At 43.1% G+C, this 23,509-nt stretch overlaps 1 protein-coding gene across 1 annotated transcript in view; it reads left to right on the top strand.

The window, feature by feature from the left end:
- Window positions 1-20,417, top strand: part of LOC311228507 (SLIT-ROBO Rho GTPase-activating protein 1-like) — a gene marked incomplete at both ends in the record, with an annotated part of 172,077 nt that extends 151,660 nt beyond the window's left edge. The window contains 1 exon segment of the mRNA XM_084314411.1: window positions 20,309-20,417. Coding sequence (XP_084170537.1) covers window positions 20,309-20,417 — 109 coding nt within the window.
- Between the last annotated feature and the right edge of the window lie 3,092 nt (window positions 20,418-23,509).

A 23,509-nucleotide genomic window follows, 5' to 3' on the forward strand; every position in this document is an offset into this window, starting at 1 on the left:
CTGAGTCTTACACTACTACTGTAGTAGGTTATGAAATGAGATGAGAATCATATCCAGCCTCATACTATTCCACTGTAAAATGATAGTCGCTGTTATTAATATTTCACATAACGTTACCTGACAAGAAACACTTTGTTTTGACACTACATTTTAGGAACATTTACAGAAACGGAGTCTTACACTGTAGTAGGTTATGAAATGAGATAAGAATCATATCCAGCCTCATACTATTCCACTGTAAAATGATAGTTGCTGTTATTAATATTTCACATAACGTTACCTGACGTAACGTTACCATAACGTAAACTGAGTCTTACACTACTACTGTAGTAGGTTATGAAATGAGATAAGAATCATATCCAGCCTCATACTATTCCACTGTAAAATGATAGTCGCTGTTATTAATATTTCACATAACGTTACCTGACAAGAAACACTTTGTTTTGACACTACATTTTAGGAACATTTACAGAAACGGAGTCTTACACTGTAGTAGGTTATGAAATGAGATAAGAATCATATCCAGCCTCATACTATTCCACTGTAAAATGATAGTTGCTGTTATTAATATTTCACATAACGTTACCTGACAAGAAACACTTTGTTTTGACACTACATTTTAGGAACATTTACAGAAACGGAGTCTTACACTGTAGTAGGTTATGAAATGAGATAAGAATCATATCCAGCCTCATACTATTCCACTGTAAAATGATAGTTGCTGTTATTAATATTTCACATAACGTTACCTGACGTAACGTTACCATAACGTAAACTGAGTCTTACACTACTACTGTAGTAGGTTATGAAATGAGATAACAATCATATCCAGCATCATACTATTCCACTGTAAAATGATAGTTGCTGTTATTAATATTTCACATAACGTTACCTGACGTAACGTTACCATAACGTAAACTGAGTCTTATACTACTACTGTAGTAGGTTATGAAATGAGATAACAATCATATCCAGCCAAGAATATATTTCACATTACCTGACAAGAAATGTGCAGAACAAACTCGAATGTTGACAAGAGTCTTGCCATGGAAATCCTGGTTCAGTTTGGCCAACCACAAACGTCTCCTTTCCTGAGACAATTGTTTGCCCTCTTCTCCTTGATTTGTGATGACAATTGGCAATCTGAAGAGCTCCAAATGCTTTTCCCTATCCGACCTATTAGTACAGCCAAGAACACGGCAATAATTGACCATTTTGAGCAAAAATGAACTTGAAGAGTTGCTAGTTCGATGCAATCACGCGTTGTTTACATCCAAGTTTATCGCCAAGTAGGCCGACTTCCGGTTTGATGACGCGCCGTGAGAACACTCTTAACTCATGTACAAATGCCGATATGCCCTACTTTGTTTACTTGTTTATTGCACAATGTCGCTCTATTGGTTGGATTCTTATTATATATTATTACTATTGTATTATGCACATCGTTGCGGGCAATTTAATTTTATAAATAATAAAAAAAAATATAAATATTAGAAAGGGCTGGGAATCAAACCCCGGGCGTGGGCTTGAAAGGAATGGGGATAAACCACTAGACCACGGTACTAGACAAAATATATCATTATAAATAGAGCCCACCTGGCACCTCCACTGCTAATTCGACAGGTCTTAACGGTTTCATTATTTTATTCAGCAACATTGCGTACACAAACTTATTGTTACCAAGAAGCATTACACTAACGCTTTCTTTTGATGAAATGAATGGACAAGAGAGCCGTACGTCGGCCATCTAATGAAGTTAGATTTGACACGTTTTAATATTATACACTTTGACTGCTGAATTGACACGTTTAACTTATTCATTCTTTAATTCAGCAACATTCATTCATGCAGTCTGTAGACATACTGTAGGACGTTGTAGCATCCTATGAATGAAGTCACCAGCTGTAATGGAATTGAATGGAACTCGAGCTTAGTCCAGCGCGGAGCTCCTCCAATGAATGAACAAAAGCCGGCGCGTCGGGCAGTTGTCACCAGCTGTATGAGAGCGCCCCCGCTGGTCATTGTTAACATTAACCATGCCAAGCGACGTCATAACAGCAGGCAAACAGCTGTTCCTGGACTTTTCCCAGCTGTATCTGTACATCTAAAATCGCTAACCTTACCTGTCGGGGGTCCAGGACTCCTGCGTTAGAATGGGCGACAGGCAGCTCTCCACTTCCCTCTGCAATTCGTTCCCTGCATACATCGCAAAAGGTATTCGACAACCCTCCCGGGGGCTCGGATAGTTCTTGTAACTGCCTCCGTGTTCAAGTTTAAGTTAAGTATGATGTCATAGACTATGTCAAATGTCATGACTCATAGTAGAATCGGCTGGCTTGTTCGCCATCCGCCAGGGAAACCGCAGATATATTCCTTTACTGCGAATTGAGAGCGTCCCAAAAATGATTCCAGGCCGCTATTTCTTTACCAAAGGATTTCCAGTTTCGCGTTGACGCTTCCAACTGGTTCATGCGTCGGCTACACGCTGCTTTAATAACACTGCATTATCGAGACAGCGCCCCTATGTATGACTTTGAGGATCTGGCAATGAATTCCAAGAGTAGGGTAAATCTGCAGTGCCGGCACTGTGTAGTAGCGACTAGCGAGTCACAGTGCTGGCCGCCAGGCCGCGCAGTTGCAGCGGTTTGGGGGTAAAAACATGGGGGGGACAAATACTGCATTCTGAAATCATGCAGGGGACATTTTCCGGGGACCCCCCCCGCAAGTTACGCCCCTGGTTGTACTGCTAACGCAACGTGGCTGGCTATACCACCGGTCTCTTCAGCGCCGCGTGCCCAGTAGTCTACTCAAGTCAGACGGAGCCGCTAGCAGCATACTAATACACCGCACACAGTAACTACTATAACCCGCTAACGTTAGACGTTAGTCTCGTTAACTCTAGACGTTAGTCCTTCGGTTCTGTATCTCTTACTCACACACTATCGCTGATACTTCTAGGATAACCCGTCACTAGCAAGTACTTGTTGTCACCAGTTGCTCGTTCCAACAGGGCTTTTCAACCGCTCTTCTTCCACGGGCTCGTTTGAGTACCCACCCGTACTTCTAGGATAACCCGTCTACTAGCAAGTACTTCTCATCACCCGCTGCTCGTTCCAACGGGGCTCTCCTTCATAACTTCTTCAACGGGGCTATTCCAAAGCACACACCCGCTGTGACTGCGACTGATCACGGTCCAGTCCAACGCCGAAGAGAGCTTCCTGCTCCCTTTGCCTCCAGGTAACTCCCTCTTCCTCGTTGCTTGCTTCTCTCCACCGCTCCACCTGCCACCACTGCCACTCCGCCCCCTGCTGGCAACCTCCACTGGTCCCACTCAAGGACCGCTCCAGAAAGGGAAAAGGGCTCAATGTTATTGTTAGTAATCCATACTGCAGCCGGAGAAGAGTAGCACCTCACCTCGTCGTTAGACTGGGTGAGCTATCCAAAGGAACACTGTTAATCACACGTTATACACACACAGGGAAAGTAACAGTTAGTTAGCACTACTGAATACTTTGTAGAATATTCAGGCTGCTACATTTGCTTAGCTAATACTCAGCTTTTTGTGTTTTTTTCACAGAATGAGGTGTGCTGGAGATGTTACTGCCCTCACAGAGACGACACAGGTCAACCCAAGACAGGACATGAGTGACAATGAAAAAGGTCTGATTTATGTTTTTGGACTAAAGTGAGCATCATGGAATGTGTGCAGCTTTACAATCATGTCATTGATGAACTGAATATCTCTGTGAACTCTCTCAATATATATATCTCTTCTTGTAAAAAGTACAAAGTCACAGAACTGAGTCCGCTAAGTAGTAGTTGCCCTTGAATTTGGTAATAACAGTTGTGCCTCTCTGAGATGTGCATGTCTTCTCCGTCTTTACGCACATAGAAATCTTTTATGGCTGTGGCTGCCTCTGCTACCGTCATGGCCCTTGCTGCAAAGGGACATTTCACCTCAAGCAAGCCTGTTTGACCTTTATCACATATTATTGGTCTTGGTACAGGAATGGTCTTACAGGAAGAGGATACAGGCATGGATGTTGCTGGGTTGGTCTGTGGGAGCTGCAACAGTGGGAGCTGCAGCGAGAGAAAAAATTAGAAACATCAAGGAGTAATTTGTCTCCTCTTATCCCTCTCTCCTCTCATTTCTTTCTCCCCTCATTCACCTCTCCCCCTCATCCCTCTCTCCTCATTCACCTCTCCCCCTCATCCCTCTCCCCTTATCCATCACCCCTCTCTCCTCCCCTCTTACTCCTCTCTCTTCTCTAAGAAGGTCAGGGTGTGGAGGGGCCTCCAGATGAGGAGCGCCGGCCTGTGGAGCAGGCTCCGCCAATGGAAGGTGGACAAGAGGAGCGAGTTGAAAGATGGAGAAATCAACAAGCACAAATCGAATCACTGACGAGTATAAATACTGTTCTGAGACATAATCAAGTACCAAATAGATTAACACCAGAGGTCTTGCAGCACAGCCGTGTACCAGCCTATTTCAAATAGTCACTGGATTCACTTATGATCAATTCAACAATCTATGTACTGTGTTTAGTATACCTAGCAGTGAAACAGCACAGCAAACTTCAGTCCCATTGACATATAGCAGAAGTGATTGGCAAATTAACACAATGCCTCTGCGTGTGCAGCTCTTGCTTGTTCTTATGAAACTGAGACAAAATCATGATTTAAAAGATTTGGCATTTAGATTTATGATTGATGAACGTAGTGTTAGTACTTTGTTCAACGCATGGGTGGACTACATGTTCACAGTTCTAGGGGAACTACCCGCATTGCCTCATAGAGACATAATAATGGCACAAATGCAAGGAAAGTACAGAGAGGAATTTCCTACAACGATGGCAATATTAGACTGTACAGAGTTAAAAATTCAAACCCCAACTTCCAAAGCTACTCAACCTACAAGTCTGCAAACACATTGAAATCCCTCATAGCATGTGATCCACGAGGTTCTGTAATATTTTGTTCAACTATTTTCACTGGATCTATGTCTGACAAAGAAATAGTTAGGCAAAGCAACTTTATTAAGCTAATGAAAAATCTGCTTAAACATGGCTATCTGCAGGAAGGGGATCAGCTTATTGTAGATAAAGGATTTTTAATTGAAAATGACCTACAAGAAATTGGACTTGAAATAAACATCCCACCCTTCGTCAGAGGAAAAAGGCAGATGCCCTCTACAGATGTCTGCCTGACAAAAAAAGTGGCTGCACACAGGATACATGTTGAACGTGCTATATCAAAGATAAAGAAATAAAAAATTGTGTCAGAGAGGATCCCTAACATAAGGTTGACAAACATCAACCAAATCTGGTATGTTGTGAGCATGCTGTCTAACTTCCAGCCAAGAATACCATTACCTGATAGCTCAAGCCACAACCAATGGGGTAGTCCTTTCCACCTACTGCTACCTATAGGGGTCTGGTTAACGATGTAACTTATAGGTGTGCCTCTCATTCCTCTGTGTCTTATATATTTCCTCACTGATTCCTGACTTTTTTTTATTTTTTATTTAACCTTTATTTAACCAGGAAGTCCCATTGAGATACAAGATCTCTTTTGCAAGGGAGACCTGGGCCCTATTCCCCGTACCTGGTTCAACTAAGTCGATCAAGAGTCCCATTATCCAGATTCAGTTAACCCGATGTTTGAAGCCGGGATTTTCCTGTTCCTGGAACGCTGATTCAGTCTCGTTAACTCGAGCCAGACTTGAGACTCTGGATAAGTGCGCGCGGCCGCTTCAGTTGAAAAGACAGCAGGTGTAGATCGCAGAAATCCTGATCTTCTAACGGCATTGATTGATTGATTGTTTTACAGATTGCAGGCGGCTCAATAGCCTTGCCGACAAGTTAAATGCATAATCTATAGGCTAATTTTAAATCCCTCATTACCCCAATCAATCAGATTATATTTCTTTAAACGTTCCTGCTGGCAGTAGGTTTATGCATTGAATAATCAAATGAGATCTTGCTAGCGAAAATAATTAGTTCAACTGTTTCAGAATAAGGATACGGCTCTCTTATCCATTGATTGATGTATGGTGGATTTTTTATTTATCTGTACTGTGGTGTGACGGTTTGTCCTTTTGACTTTCATGCAGACGACCGGGGTTCGAATCCTAGTCTTTTCCTTCTTTTTGCAATGTAGGAATAATTCAATTTGGTGCACGTTGAGAGCTATATAAAGAATGACATCCTCAATGCATGTAGATTTATAATATTTTAACTTAAAACTAGGCTACTTTTGCGTATAATCATTAATATTATATTCCAAAAAAATTATATTGGAAACGCGGGGTTTTGAACACCGGTCGCCCGGTTGCCAGGATTCAGCACTAGCCGCTGCGCCACTGTGCCAGACATGATATACTCATTGTTTATGCATTAATGGACGAGAGACCCGTGTTTAGAATATTTTTCTTACCAAAAAATGAAGTTTTATCTCTTTATTCTCAAATGCATCTCACGTCAACGGCTCATTCAATTTCTCAAACCCGTCAAACAGCGCATCTCATCAGACATTTTAATCCCAGTTACAATATCACACAAAAACCACAATCCCCGCATAGACACTTCAATTTTATGCTTGAATGAAACACAATCCGGCGCTCCGTTAAGCAAATCTACAGCGGAGATTAATATATGAAACTAATCAGAGCCAAACGGCCGATAAGTTTCATTCATTAAAAATATCCCCGCGGGATTCACATTTGCAATGAGCCGTTATTAAAATAACCACATGCAGCGTGTATCGCGACTCCGAGCGCCGTATATGACGTGCATTATTTTATTTAGGACAAAGTAAATCTATAGGCTCAATATGATTTATTATCAGCATTTAGTTCTATTATTATACATTTCAAAAGCCCCCTCTAGGAAAACGAAGCACAGAAACGTAATTCAGAATGGTATAAATGGGATCTCTAGACTGTGAGAATCATTTCAGGAAACGAGCTGTCACTCCTTTGCGGGGGCGTGGCCATGGTTCATCCGGCTAACTGAACTTAACCCTGCTCCCGACCAGGCTCAAACTTTTTGATCTGTTGTCATGGTGATTTGCACAATCGCGCGTCGGGGAACAGAAAGGTCCGGCTTAAGTCAGGCTTGACCGAAAGCTATCCGGCTAACTCAGTTATCCAGGTACGGGGAACGGGGCCCTGGCCAAGATGACAGCAATAACATTTGCAATATATCAGACAGCAATAAAATGTGCGATACATCACACAAGAACATAATAAAAGTGCATGTATACAATATACAATACATCAGGGGTTCCCAAACTTTTCAGGACGGGACCCAGAAAATAAGGCGTCAGAGAGCCGCGGCCCAATGCACATCGTCAGGCTTTTTTTTTTTTTGCCAGGCGACCGATTTTTTAAGCCAAATATCACTTCAAGCCTATTAAGTTAGTTATTCATTTATATGTGCCATTTATGAGAGGGCTAACTTGTTGCAAAATAATAATGATAATAATAATAGCCTCATTAAAATACTATTGTTGCTTCGGTTGTTTTCAGCGTTTTATGTGCATAATCTGTTATTTAGTTTGAAATGTTCGTTGAAATAAGTAGATTTTTCGTTTTTGTTTATTTATTAAAACTATTAAAACCATATAGTCACATTTTAGAATACAATAGAATATAATTTTAGAATACAACTAGAAACACTGTCCTGGCCTGCTTCTAAGTTCAGTGGCCTGACAAAAAAAAATAAAAATTAAATCATCTTGCGGCCCTCCCGTGGCTGCTCGCGGCCCACCTTTACATCACATGTAAACACAAAAACACAAAACAGAATAGTCTACATAATAGTAAAAGTGTACGACAGTAAACTACAGGGTGTTATGTTTTGTTACCAACCCCAACAGCACGGCACAGACAGGTAGTTCAGAGTTAGCCAAAAACCAGGGCGTATTTATTTCCAAAATAACAGGGAATAGAATAAACAACAAAAAGCACAAGTGGGGAATGTTCTTGGCAGAGTAGCCTGCAGCTCTCCAGCTTGTCTCGGTGCAGAGACGGCACAGTGGCGTTGCGCCTCTGACTCTGCGGCTCTGCAGCAAGGCGCAATTGCGCAAAGCGGGCAACGAGGCACAGATCCAACGGATGACAGAGAAAAGCAACAGCGGCGACTTCCATAGACGTCTTGGAGAAAAACAGACGAGGTACAACATGGGAGGGAACAAGCAGCAGCCAGTGGTAATCCAAAACGACCCGACACAGAACGTTAGGAACACCAGAGTATATAAAGGGCTCCACCGAGCTGATTAGAACTCACTTCAGGTGCGCGAAGGTAATTGGTACCTTGAAGCGTGTGGAATCGGACCAATCCTCACAGTACCCCCCCCTCCACGGGAGCCACCCGGCGACCTGCCCGGCCTCGGCTTCCCCGGATGGGACCGAGGGCGGCTCAGAATGGGAAGTGGCTGTAATAGCCTGGAGGGTGCCTGGTGGGAGGCCTTGCTGCGGGCGCAGACTGTGCAGGCCAGAACAAACCCCTTGACGTCGCTCCTCATGGTGGGCCACCAGATTCGACGAGCCAGGAAGGAGAAGGTGCGGTGAACACCGGAGTGGCAGGCAAACCGGCTGGTATGGCCCCATTGGAGAACCCGGGACCGGACTGAGTCGGGGACGAAGAGGCGACGAAAAGGAACGTTGCTGGGAGCGGGATGGAAACGTAGGGCACGCCTGACCACGGTTTCGATGCCCAAGGTGACCATTCCCACCACCCTGACCTCTGGGAGGATGGGAGTCGCATCCTCAGTGGTTGGAACCCCCTTGGAGTGTAACCGGGACAGAGAGTCGGCCTTCTCAGGGACGGTCAGACTGTAGAGGCGGCTGCTGGGAAGGGGGGCCCCTGAGCGGAGGATGATGGCACAGTCGTAAGGCCGGTGAGGAGGAAGGGCCTGAGCCCGGGACTTGCTGAAAACCTTCCCGAGGTCGTGGTACTCGGGGGGAATAGTTGAGAGGTCCGAGGGCGGCACACAAGGGGACCTCCGGGGCGAAGGACTGGACGCCGCCTGATGACACTGGCCATGACAGGAGGAGCCCCACCCCCTGATGGTGCCGGAGGACCAGGCGATGTGGGGCTCATGCAGCGCGAGCCAGGGCCGACCCAGGACTACTGGGACAAGAGGGGATCTGGTAATAAAGAACTGGAATCTCTCAACGTGGTTACCAGCAATGGTGAGGAGGACAGGACAGGTGCGTTGGGTGATGTCAGCCAGGCGGTGATGATCCAGTGCGAAAAACTCCAAGGGCCGCTCGAGGTCCTCAAGTGGAATGTTGGCCTGGGTGGCAAACTCAACGTCCAGGAAACTCCCCTCAGCACCAGAGTCAATGAGTGCACCCACCGTCGCCCGCTGGTCCGCCCAGGCTAGGGTGACGCTCGTCAGACGGTTAGGTGGGGCACGGGTGTGGGAACAGGAAAAACGGCTCACCAGGATCTCCCGGGGTCCCGGCGAGCCTGGTCCTTCTGGCCGGGTAGGGCAATTGGAGATACGGTGTCCATCCCGGCCGCAGTAGAGACAAAGGCCGGACCTGAGCCTGGACTCCCGTTCTGCCGGGCTAATGCGGGCGCGTCCCAGCTGCATGGGTTCCTCCTTGGTCACAGCTCGGGAGGGAAAAAGCCACCAGTCGTGGAGGGGGCAGGACGGTCAGCAGAACAGTCACGAGTACGGGGGGTCTGGGGAACGTCTGGGGGTCCCAGTCGTGCTCTCTCACGCCTTCTCTCCTGGAGGCGGCCGTCGATGCAAATGGCGAGGCTGATTAGGCCCTCGAGAGAATCGGGCTCCTCTCGGGTCGCGAGCTGGTCCCTTACAGCGTCGTTGAGCCCCTTCAGGAAGGTAAGATGAAGCGCTCGATCATTCCAACCGCTCTCGGTTGCGGCCAGTCTGAACTCCAGCGCGTAGTCGATGACACTGCCACTGCCCTGCCGGAAGGTGCCCAACCGAGCTCCCGGGTCCTGGCCACGAGCTGGGTGGTGGAAAACCCTTCGGAGCTCTGCCACGAAGTCTGGGTAGGAGAAACAAAAATCGGCCCTCATAGACCAGGAGGCAGTAACCCACTGTGCTGCTCGGCCTGTGAGCAGGTTAGTCATGTAAGCTAATCGGGCTCCCTCCGACGTAAATCGGCTGGGTTGATGAATGAAAACCAACTCACATTGCATGATGAATGTGGCACAGTCCTCGAAGTTACCGTCGAACAAACGTGGTTCGGAGAGACGGGGCTCCCGAGGTGCGAGGTCGGGAGGTGCGGGGTCTGTCGCGGTGGCGGGTGGTGATCTGGCTGGGACTCCTGGCACAGGTGCGGTCAAAAGCAGGGTGTTAAATGCTGCACTGAGAGCATGTAGCTGGTGCAGAATATCAGCCTGCTGATTACCCTGGGTAGTCTGCTGGGTGGCCAGAGTGTCAAGGGAATCCAGAATAAGCTGGACCTGGGCCCGGAGGTCCTGCACAGCAGGCGCAGCCGCACCCAACTGTTGGGTGTGGTCGTTGGTCAGTTGGATCTGGACTGCCAACGCTGCTATAACTCTGTCTGTGTCGGCTAGGGTCGACATGGTCGGGTCGTAATGTTATGGTTTGTTACCAACCCCAACAGCACGGCACAGACAGGTAGTTCAGAGTTAGCCAAAAACCAGGGCATATTTATTTCCAAAATAACAGGGAATAGAATAAACAACAAAAAGCACAAGTGGGGAATGTTCTTGGCAGAGTAGGCTGCGGCTCTGCAGCTCGTCTCGGTGCAGAGTCGGCACAGTGGCGTTGCGCCTCTGACTCTGCGGCTCTGCAGCAAGGCGCAATTGCGCAAAGCGGGCAACGAGGCACAGATCCAACGGATGACAGAGAAAAGCAACAGCGGCGACTTCCATAGACGTCCTGGAGAAAAACAGACGAGGTACAACACGGGAGGGAACAAGCAGCAGCCAGTGGTAATCCAAAACGACCCGACACAGAACGTTAGGAACACCAGAGTATATAAAGGGCTCCACCGAGCTGATTAGAACTCACTTCAGGTGCGCGAAGGTAATTGGTACCTTGAAGCGTGCGGAATCGGACCAATCCTCACACAGGGTAATACAGTAATTTTGCAGTTTTTCAGTTGGGACCTGACTACAGAAAGCAGCGACATTCTTCTTCTAGGAAGTTATGTAATATAGATTTTAATTCGCAGAGAGAGACCAGGGTATCTAAGTGGATATGGTCCTGTAGCCCATTCCATGCCCAAGGTGCGAAGCTTGAAAAAGCTGTTCTTCCTAGTTCAGTGTTTATTCTCTGGTTTTTTAAAAGTAGCCATCTTGTGGACCTGGCATGGTAGTTGCTAGAGGTAAAGCTAATTAGGTTGGAAAGATATAGGGGAAGCTTCCCTAGGATGGCCTTATATATAAAAACAAACATGTGGGATTTCCTCCGTACGTACAGAAAGGTCCATCCTACCATTTGGTAAAGCACACAAGGGTGAGTAAGCCCTTTGGCACTAGTGATGAAGTGCAGAGAAGCATGATACACACTGTCTAGCTTTTTTAGCATTGAAGAGGCAGCATGCATATATATTATGTCACCATAGTCAATTACAGACAGGAATGTGGCTTGAACAAGTTTCTTTCTGGCCTCAAAAGAAAAGCATTGTTTGTTGTGAAAGAAAAAAACAAGTTTTAGTTTAAGTTTCTGTGTGAGGTTTTCCAATATGCGCTTTAAAAGATAGCTTTTCATCCAGCCATAGCCCAAATACTTGTAGGATGAAACATTTTCTATGGTTGCTCCCTTTAGCGTAACGATATGAACATGATTCACTGGCTGTGAGTGAGCCCTTGTGAACATCATGGATTTAGTTTTCTTTGCATTTAAAACTAGTTTAAGATAAAAAAAAAAAGGGAGGTTTGAAAACAATTAAACGCAGCCTGGAGGTTCTCGATCACCTGAGTAAGGGACGGAGCACTTGTATACAGGACTGTATCGTCCGCATAAAGATGCATCTTGGCTGTCTGGATTTTATTTCCCGGGTCATTTATAAAAATAGAGAATAAAACCGGAGCCAAAATAGACCCTTGGGGAACACCTTTGTTGATCTCTAAAAAACTTGATTTGTAGTTCTCTGCAAATATACATCGTGTTCTGTCTGAGAGGTAATTTCTGAACCAATTTACCGCTTCCTGTCCAATGCCAATGTTGTCCAGTCTATCCAGTAATAGTTTGTGGTCTACAGAGTCAAATGCTTTTTTTTTTTTTTTTTTTTGGTCTTTTTCCCCCTCCATTTTCCTCCGATTTTCTCCCATCCCAATGTTAGTCGTATGCCAATTCCCAGTCCCTTCCTGGTCGCTGCGCTCTACCCCCCACAGTCAGATCATTTTTGGGAGAGTGGAGGCTACCACGTGCTTCCTCCGACACACGTCCAGCCAATCACCGCTTCTTTTCACCTGGCAGCGCGGATTCTCATTGAGAGGGCGTAGCGTGTGGGAGGACCACACTATCCCCCTCACGTCCAATCCGCGCTTAGCAGGCGCCCCGACCGAACTGTAGGAGTCGCTGTTTACAACGACCCGGACCCAACCCGCCAGCTTCTCCCACCCTCTGATACAGCCAATTGTATCAGTGCAGACGGCCAGCCAAGCTGGTGACAACCCCGGAGCTGTGAGCTGGATTCGAACAGGCGAACCAAGCTCACAGCTCCGGGGCTGGTGACGAACGCAATCTCCGCTCGACCACCTAACCGCCCTAGAGTCAAATGCTTTTGATAAATCAACAAACAATGCTGCACAATGTTGTTTCTTGTCAAGTGTGTTGATTGTGTCATTAGACACTAGCATGGCTGCAGTTATGGTACCATGTCCAGACCTGAAGCGTGACTGGACCTCACCTAGGATGTTATTTTCTAATAGGAATTGCTTTCGTTGAATGTTCACAAAGGATTCAAAAACTTTGGCCAGGACAGGGAGCTTAGAAATGGGGCGATAATTATTAACACTTTGATTGCCCAACCCGAGAATTCTCGTATTTTCTCGTTTCTTTTTTATTAGCGATCTGAAATCATATTTCATCAACTGAGTCTACCGTTGGAAATTCAGCCACTCCAGGCGCTCAGATGTGAAAAAGCGCCCCCCTATCGTCTCCCAGATGGTAATTCACCCTTTTGGATTGAACTCAATGAAAATGAATGAGAAAAAAAATCCCTGACTCCACATTTTACTTCTCACTCACGCAGCCGGGGGGTCGATCAGCTCCACTAGTGAGCCTCAGAGCAGCGGGGATTATGTGTTTTTACAGTATTCACGGTGAATCAATAAAAGGATAGATTTTTTCGAATGGCGATCAGGAATTGGAATAATCCATTTGGATACCATCTGATCTCAGGTAAGGAATCTATGTTACCAGTCTTAGGATAATCAGACTTGTTTTCACGGAGATATACGCTTTTATGTGATTATGTGATATGGCTGATTGACTGTGTGAGCGGTCAGGAAATAGGAGAATCGATTTTCAGCTCGCTGCCAGAGTGTGCGTGCGTACACATGTACTATCAATGATCTAGCGTTTATTTGAAAACGATTCGTGAATGAGCCGAGGAATGACAACGTTCTAGAGTATTCCAGTAAAGGGCGATTATCATGGAATGTCTTAATTTTTCCATGAAAACAAGTGCTTTTCAAAATGCTAGAAAACGGAAATGAAGCGATAAAAAAACAATCTGCTACGACAATGTTGACTGGAAAATTAGTCTTTGATAAGCGACGGGCAGATTAGACACATAGCCATAATTTAAAACATAGATTAGGCGATATTAACGTTAACATTGAAGTGGTGCTGGGCATTCAAGGAGGTAAAAAGGAATTAAGCTTGGGCAGTGAAAGTGTTAACATCTGAGGGGTCCCCACTTTTTAATAATGGAAGGACAAAAGCAGACTTCCACACGTTGGGGATGGTACTAGTCACAAAACTAAGATAAAAAATTGAGGCAATGGGCTCAGCAATAAAATCAGCAGCTGTCTTTAGGAGGACTGGGTGTAGGTTGTCCGGACCTGCTGACTTTTTACAGTCTATGTCTTTCAAGGCTTTACAGACTTCAGTGACAGTGATAGGGGGACCCTGCTTTTCTTTATCATAAATCGATCAATAGAGACCGTATTAGATCCCAAATTATCATATCATGGGGTATCATTGGAAAGCCACACTCATTGGCTACAACCTTGTGCAAAGATTTTCGAGATCGCCAAATGATTGACGGAGCTAGAGCCCCGGGAGTCGGGGGTGGTAATGTGTACTTTTGCGTACTTTGGGGCACGCCTCACATATCGGCATGTAACTCGAGAACCGCTGAACGGATTTTGTCACCTGAAAGGGCTTTAATTCTATCTATATATTGTATTAAAATAAATGCACACCCAAGCCACTAGATGTCGGCAAAGAATCGTCCACATGTGGGCCCTTGGATGTTAAGAGGTTAATGTTTTTAAATATATATTTTTTGTAGCCAAGAGTAAATACCATAACCCTATCAAAAACAGTAGTCAAAGTGTATATTTTCATTTTTACCGATGTTTTATACGATTGATCGGAAATACGAATTTATCGGAAAATGCTAATTATCGTAAAAACCGCAAGGAAATTACTAAATTCAGATTCAACCCTGCCATTGGAAAGAGGAGCATTTTCCCTATCCATAGATGTATGATTTGGCCATAATAATGTCAAGGTCAAGTTCAAGGTCAAATATGAATTTATAATTAAAATCGATTATCATTAATTACTGTATCTACAAATCCTTCTGTTTAATCATCTTCCCACGGTTCATTTGCTTAGATGTTTTGTACACATGATCTCAATAAGGTGGTGAATGAGCTCAGTGAGAATTTTTTCGTGCCCTGCAGATTTAACATGATCAAAGATGCAAAAATCATAAATCATCATTTATATTCTCCTTTTCTTCATTACAATTTTTTTTTTTTTTAACTAAATTTTTATTTGCATTTATATTCACAAACATACAAATAATAACATATTTGATTGTCAATCTTCCACCGTTTGGCTTTTCAGGTGGTTACACAGACAGTGTACATCGCCCTTATACAGGCCTAAACCATAAAGAGAAAATTAAAAAAAAAAAATACAAAAATACCGTTCTTGCAGAAAGAAGAATATATACAATTATTGACTAAGTCATTCTTTGAATAGTAATCGCACATTCGTTGGCCTGTACAAAATCCAATGACGATATGTATATCTTCCTTGAACAGGGATATATAGAAAAGTTTTAAACTCAGTTTACCTTGCATTTTGTTTTACATACATATATACCCCATCATCCTTGGCTATTAATCCCACATCAGTTGGTTTCCCAGATACTTGGTACTAATACTTAGTGTATGTCGTCCTTAAACCATCATATCAAATTATAATACTTGCTCTAAAAAAAATTTATTCTGACTCAGGTAAATATGCGCGTCATGGGTCCAGGGACCCTCCTTGAACCTCCTTCCTCCCGTATCCTTCTATTTCCTTTAAACCTCCCTTTTCTTCTAGTACAATATTTTTATTGGGTTTTACAGTACACATTTCAGGTTTTCATTGTAGTCAGTTAGTCCTTTTCTCCACAAGATTATACATATACCCACATACCCCCCTCCCCCCTCCCCTTTTCTCTCTCTTAGCATCTTTGGTTTTGTTTTTACTGTTCTCATACAGAAATAATATGTACATTCATTTGTACCTCCATTAGAATAGCTCGTACACAAATATAAATAATTGAAAAGAGGAAAAGAAAATGTACATAAAAATAAAAATAAAGAAAGAAATAAAAATAAATGACATCTTTACAACACCTTCACTGACGTGTCTCCGGTCTCTCCCGGGGTCCGGGTCACGGCTGACCGCGGGAGAGAGCGGGGGGACTCATCCTATAGCAGCCCTCCTATATCTTCCCTTCTCAGATATTCATTAAATGGTTTCCATATATCCTCGTAAATCTCTATATTGTTCCTGAGGATATACGTTATTCTCTCCATAGACATGCATTGTGCCATGTTTTTAATCCAAGCACCGATTGTGGGTGCGTCTATTTTCTTCCAATTGAAAGCTATTGTTCTTTTTGCCTGTAGTATAGCAAAATCAATAAATTTAAATTGTTTGGTTCTCAGGTTCAGATTTATTGGATATAAATGTAACAATATCATTTTGGAGTCTAGTGGGATATTCACTGACAGGATATCTTTGATTTTATTCACCACCTCCCCCCAGAACTTCTTGATTTTGTCACATTCCCAAATACAATGTATAAAAGTTCCCCGATCCTTGGTACATTTAAAGCACCTATCTGGTGTGTTGCTGTTGTATTTATTCAGTTTGACAGGGGTTATATAAGTCTGCATCAGCCATTTGTATTGAAGTAGTTTTAAGCTAGTGTTGGCTGTTTGTGTCTGAGCCTCCTCGCATGCTCTGTTCCAGTCCTCGTTTGAGATCTCCTCTCCCAAGTCCAGCCTCCATGACTCCAATCTAGATAATGACGTCTCGTCTGAACCAGATACAATCCAGTTATAGAACATTGATAACAGGCCTTTGCTATTGCAGTTTTTGATGATAATTTTTTCTAAAGATGAAAGTGTAGGAATTGCCAGTGACTGGTTTTGCAGAGAGGAAATGAAACTTCTCAGTTGCAAGTATTTAAAAAAATGCTTCCTTGGGATGTTGTATTTTATTGATAGTTCCTCAAAAGGTATCAAGACCCCATCTTTGTAAAGGTCAGATATTTAACTTATTCCTTCTTTTGTCCATAGTTTGAATCCGGCATCCAGTTTGCCTGGTTTAAATGAGACGTTTCCCCAGATTGGGCTGAATTGCGACATGGAGTTGTTTATTTTCATAAATTTCTTTACCTCATACCATACATTAATCATGTTGAGCACTATGGGGTGTGTAGTATGTTTTCTTAAATATTTTGGCTCAGCTGAATACATGTATAAATGTAGTGGTAGTTGCATTGGGTATGCTTTCACTCCCATCCATGATGGTGGTTCTTCCTTAGAAAAATAAAACATTACAGTTCTCAATTGTGCAGCCAGGTAATACCAATGAAGGTTAGGACAGGTCAACCCCCCTGCATCGAATGGAAGATACAACAGAGATAGGCGGACTCTAGGACATTTCTTGCGCCAGATAAATTTTGAGATGAGAGACGCAATCTTTCCGAACATTCTTACCGGTGGTGCCAGAGGGATATTTTGAAATAAATATAGGAACTTTGGTAGTATGGTCATCTTTAGTATGTTTATCCTCCCTATCACAGAGATGGGCAAGAACATCCATCTCTCTATGGATTTGAATACAGAGTCTATCATAGGTTCATAGTTTATTGATGCTATATTTTCTATTTGGGGTATTATTTTGATGCCCAGATAAGTGAAGCTGTTCGAGAGCTTGAAAGGAAATTCTTGTTGGTCAGCGGTTTTTCTCTCGTTGTCATTAAGCAGCATAAGTGATGATTTTGAGGCGTTTAGTTTATATCCAGAGATACTGCCGAACTGATCAATTATATCGAGCAGTGCAGGTATCGATGTATCTAGGTTTTTTAGGAACAAAATGACATCGTCCGCAAAAAGGGCTATTCTGTGATCGTTATTGCCGATTTCAATCCCATGTAGCTGTCTGTTAGCCCTGATTGCTATTGCTAACGGTTCGATAGCTAAAATGAACAGGAGCGGTGATAAAGGCGAGCCTTGAAGGCAACCCCTGGTGATATTAAAGGGTTTAGATGTCACTTCGTTTGTTAGTACCTCAGCTACAGAGTTTAGGTTCATTACAATTTACTCAGCCTAGTAACAGACACAATATTTCTGACACTGGAAATACATACTCCCAGGTCCCTAGATGTTCCTACATACCAAGAACATGCAAATTGACCTTGCAGAAGTGGAGCAATCTTCCATTTACTTAGGCATGTACCTTTAGGCGAAATACAGCTTACAGCTTAACAGGTTAAGGTGGAAAGGATTCACAACAGAGCTTACAGCCGGGGGCACCATTGGGCATACCATTAAGAAAACCATTACCTGATGATAGACTCACTTCTTCAACCATTATCTGAAATGATAAAAAAAAAAAAAAAAAAAAAAAAAATCTAACCCCGACTAACCTTAATGTCATGCACTTGTCCTAATAAACTAACCTACACTGTAACATGCAACACTTTGATGAACATTGTTACTCAGCTGATAGAGTTATACCCTTCTTGCTGTCTTGTCGCACAGAACTTGTAAGTCGCTTTGGATAAAAGCGTCAGCTAAATGACTAAATGTAAATGTAAATGTGATAGCTCAAGCCACAACCAATGGGGTAGTCCTTTCCACCTACTGTTAATGATGTAGCTTATAGGTGTACCTCTCATTCCTCTGTGTCTTACAGATACAGCTGGGAAAAGTCCAGGAACAGCTGTTTGCCTGCTGTTATGACGTCGCTTGGCATGGTTAATGTTAACAATGACCAGCGGGGGCGCTCTCATACAGCTGGTGACAACTGCCCGACGCGCCGGCTTTTTGTTCATTCATTGGAGGAGCTCCGCACTGGACTAAGCTCGAGTTCCATTCAATTCCATTACAGCTGGTGACTTCATTCATAGGATGCTACAACGTCCTACAGTATGTCTACAGACTGCATGAATGAATGTTGCTGAATTAAAGAATGAATAAGTTAAACGTGTCAATTCAGCAGTCAAAGTGTATATATTAAAACGTGTCAAATCTAACTTCATTAGATGGCCGACGTACGGCTCTCTTGTCCATTCATTTCATCAAAAGAAAGCGTTAGTGTAATGCTTCTTGGTAACAATAAGTTTGTGTACGCAATGTTGCTGAATAAAATAATTAAACCGTTAAGACCTGTCGAATTAGCAGTCAATGTGTATATTTTGTGTAGTGCCAGGTGGGCTCTCTTTATAATGGGTATATTTTGTCTAGTACCGTAGTCTAGTGGTTTAAGGTTATTCCTTTCAACCTGACGCCCGGGGTTCGAGTCCCAGCGGGATAATATATATATTTTTTTTTTTATTATTTATAAAATGAAATTGCCCGCAACGATGTGCATAATACAATAGTAATAATATATAATAAGAATCCAACCAATAGAGCGACATTGTGCAATAAACAAGTAAACAAAGTAGGGCATATTTTACAGTAGGGCACTTTGAAACAACCAATCACGTTGCGCGATAGCACGAGCAATGCACAGTCAGGAAGTAATGTTACAGCTGAGTTCACTCATTCCGAACGGCGAAATGTAAAATGCTACCCAAGATTGTTGCGTTTCGTTATAAAAACTATGCTGTGATAAACAAAAAACGAATCGCAGTATGCAAAACGTGCCGTTCGAGGATCACAGATGGAGATGCAATCATGCAACGTCCAACTTCGTTCGACACTTGAACTAAGAAGGTGCACAAAGATCGGTAAGTGAATGAACGAATGAATGAAAACTTTATTTAACAGATTGCAGAATGGGTACAATACAGTACAGCTCAATATACACAATTGTTAAGGGGATGCAGACCAGAGAAAGACTTTCGTCTTGTTTACATCAGGGTCCCCCATAGTAACTTGGCTTGCTACTGTACAGTAGCTACAGTTAAATCAATGAGCCATCGACAGTGTGCTAACGTTATCATATACTCTCTTTTTTAGACTCTTTTTGTATCACAAACAGTACTGTATTTGTAAATCTGGTATGTCATAAATGTATAGATGTAGCAGTACTGTATCTGTATGTCATGTATGTCATGTTATGATGAATTGAAAATGGGGGACCCTGATGTAAACAAGATGAAAGTCTTTCTCTGGTCTGCATCCCTTTAACAGTTGTGTTTATTGAGCTGTACTGTATTGTACCCATTCTGCAATCTGTTAATTTTCTTTCAATCAATCAATCAATCAATCAATCAATCATTACATCCAAGATACACCAGGTATTGTATCATGCCTCGTCTAGCCTTAACATGGTGAAAACACGTCTTTAAGCTATTGTATTGTACCCATTCTGCAATCTGTTAATAAAGTTTTCAATCGATCAATCATATCATATTGCATATCGTATATGTCACAAATGTAACAGTACTATATACCTGTATGTCATGTATGTCCCTACGTCATAAATGTCATGTATGATGTGTGTGTCATAAATGTCACTATGAATTGAAAATAGGGGACCCTGATGTAAACAAGACAAACGTCTTTCTCAGGTCTGCATCCCCTTAACAATTGTGTGTATTGAGCCGTACCGTAGTAAATCTTCCATGTTCTGTGTGTATTCTGTCCCACTTCAGGAGCAAGTCCTTCATGTTCTGCGGCCTGTATGCCGCCATCATATTCGGCGGGCAGTACTTCATGAGGGAGAGGCCCAAGCTGAACCTGCAGAGGCCGATGGTGCTGTGAGCCACACGCCGGGACCGAACAAGATTTAAATTGTAGCTATTCCCCTAATCTGTTAGCAATTTTAGTATATAAACCAAACTTAGGTGTGAGGTTAAAATCTTTCTCCGTTTAAACAAACAGGACTCACAACAGAGCATAAAACTGTCTTGAGTCTGATCTCTATTGTTAAACCTACATGTATGGGATCCAAGCCTGCTTGATTAATAATAAACACATCTTTCTATAATGTTGTGATAGAGCCTGCACAAGTATTATCTGTTCCAAGGTGATGGAGCCTACGGTAGTAAAGATGTAAAGAGTCTGCGGACAGTGTCTGGTTTTAATGTACTAATGGACTGATGGTCATTGTGTTTATGTTTGTGTACTTGTGCATGTGATTGTGTGTGTGTGTGTGTACTTATGTGCTCCAGCTCCTATCATATGTATTGTACTAATAATAGTGTTTACGTTCCATGTGTCCATATCTGGCTGCCAAGAGGTGCGAGGAGCTGAAGGAGAAGGAGAACACAGAGCTGCTGCGGGACCTGGAGCAGAAGAACGCCATGATCTCGGTCCTGGAGAGCAGCATCAAGTTTCAAGTTTCAAGTTTCTTTAATAGTTGTCATACAGAAGTACAGAATACTTTCATACAAAATGCTTCTTACTGTTACGCTCCAGAGACTGTGCTAGACCAGATAGTATCAAATAACATAGTATAGCTTGTAATTTAGAAGAAGAAAATTAGGTCACAGTGTTCGGTATAGACATATGTACAATGTTCTGAGTTACCATATAATAAACAATACTATGCAGTGTACTAATGTACAGTACTATCTAGTGCAAGGACATATAAACTGTACATTGGAAGAGGTCTACAAATATACAGCATTGTTGGGGGGGGGCTCTCTCGCATATAGTAATAATAGAGTATATACATTTGAGGGGGAATAAACTGTACATATACAGCACTGTTTGTGATACAAAAATAGTAGAGTACATTAACCTGGCACACAACATACTTGTTCACATGTCATTTTTCTTTCACTCTAAAGGAAATATGTCTCACATACTGTACAGTAGACCCCCCAGTAGCCTACTTTGTGGAGACGAAGATGATGAGTACCAGTCTTCTCCTCAGACATATAAACTGTACATTGGAAGAGGTCTACAAATATACAGCACTGTTTGTGATACAAAAATAGTATATAGTAATAATAGAGTATATACATTTGAGGGGGAATAAACTGTACTTTAGAGTGAAAGAAAAATGACATGTGAACAAGTATGTTGTGTATTGTTATTCAGGATAATCCAGTATGCTGTGGTTAATATTGTGATATATTCATGCTGTGATGTGAATGCCGTCCATGTTAGTTAGTATTTCCTCACTGATTCCTGACTCTTTCATAAAGGCAGAAAGATACATGTTACGGTTAACTGTGTTATGCATAGTATTAACTATTCACTGTAGAAATGTATCGGATGTTGTGCCTAGGCTATTATTCTTTCACATCAAACTGCATGACGTGCACATTTTATTTTTCAATAAACTGTGAATGAGCACCATTTTGCCTTTATTACCAAATGTATCTGTGTTTTTATTGTGCTTTGAAACTACTTGTTAGGAGTGTAGGTGGGGATCACTTTTGCCACCACTGCAGAGGTTATAGGCTGGCCTGCTACCTTCTTCCCTCTGGGTTTATGCCACTGCTGTGGCCGACATGTACAGGAGGCAGTGTCTTCATTTTATGCACGAGAAATGTCTAAACTGTACATGAGCCCAATGATGTGTGCACAGTACCCTGGTGCCCTATGGTTTCAACAGAAATGAGAAGGGGAGAAAAGAAATAGGCTACTGTTTGAGAACTCGTACTAGCTGCTACTTGAATATAGCTCCCCTCTCCACTAAAAGTTCAAGTTTCAAGTTTCTTTAATAGTTGTCATACAGAAGTACAGAATACTTTTATACAAAATGCTTCTTACTGTTACGCTCCAGAGACTGCTAGACAAGATAAGTATGAAATAAAATATTATAGCATGTAAAATAGAAGTAAAAATAGAGGTCACAGTGTTCAGTATATTATGTACAATGTTCGATGCAGAATAGAAGTAACTGAGTTACCATACAATATACAATATACTATGTGTAGCAGGGTGGATTATCCCTGCTTCGTGGGAACTGTGGTGCGCGGTCACTAGGTAGCGAGACACAGTAGCACTCTGGCCAGCTGCACCTCCGTCTTTGGGGTCCGGAGCGTCAACTGGAGACTGGCAGTGGGAATGTATGAGGCCCAGGATTTACAAACCTGGTCCGGTACTCTGGTCTTCCTCCCTCTCTCTGGGGCAGTCAGCAGTACTCCCCAACACACCCTCACCCTCCACAATTGTCTCCTTAGCCCTCCCACACCTAATGACTGGATGGTAAAGAAATAACTTGGTTCCCCCCGCAAGCAGTACCCTCCCTCAGTAACACCAGAAACCTTACAGTGGAAATGGAAGGTAGAATAGGAAGGGGTTAATGATAAATGTATTACCCGCATCCAGGGCCGCCTCAGGGGGTGTGCGAGCAGTGCGGTCGCACAGGGCCTCGCGGGAAGGCCCCCCTTCCCGCGAGGCCCTTTTTCATCACAGACCTAAAATCTAGTTTTGCTTATATGCTTATATATTTCACATTAGACACGTTTGTAGAATGTGTCTGACTTGTTCCTGCCTCTGCGGCTCTGCAGTGTTCCGGTTTCTGCGGCTCTGCTGCTCTACAGATTTTAGAATAGTGTTTCCGGGCTCTTCCCGGACCCACGAGGTACAGGGATCTATTCAGCGCTATTCAGAGGAGCGAGTGGATGTCTTTTCAAAAGCAGCATGGATCAGAAGAAATTACACCGTGGGCCATAAGCTTGTTATCAATACCAAGTATGATGGTTATGCCAACTTTGCCAAGACGAAGAGGATGTTCGGCAGATGGACTGAAGATGAAAGTTGTTGCATGGCTAGGCTGTGCTCGCTGAGTCTGTATCTAGTAAGGATCTTCTTAGTTTTGGATCAGTCACAGTGCTCAGGTATTCTGCCACTGTATACTCTCTGTTTAGGGCCAAATAGCATTTCAATTTGCTCTG

The sequence above is a fragment of the Notolepis coatsorum genome (assembly GCF_963971535.1).
Source record: "Notolepis coatsorum genome assembly, chromosome: 5".
NCBI classification, from domain to species: domain Eukaryota; kingdom Metazoa; phylum Chordata; class Actinopteri; order Aulopiformes; family Paralepididae; genus Notolepis; species Notolepis coatsorum.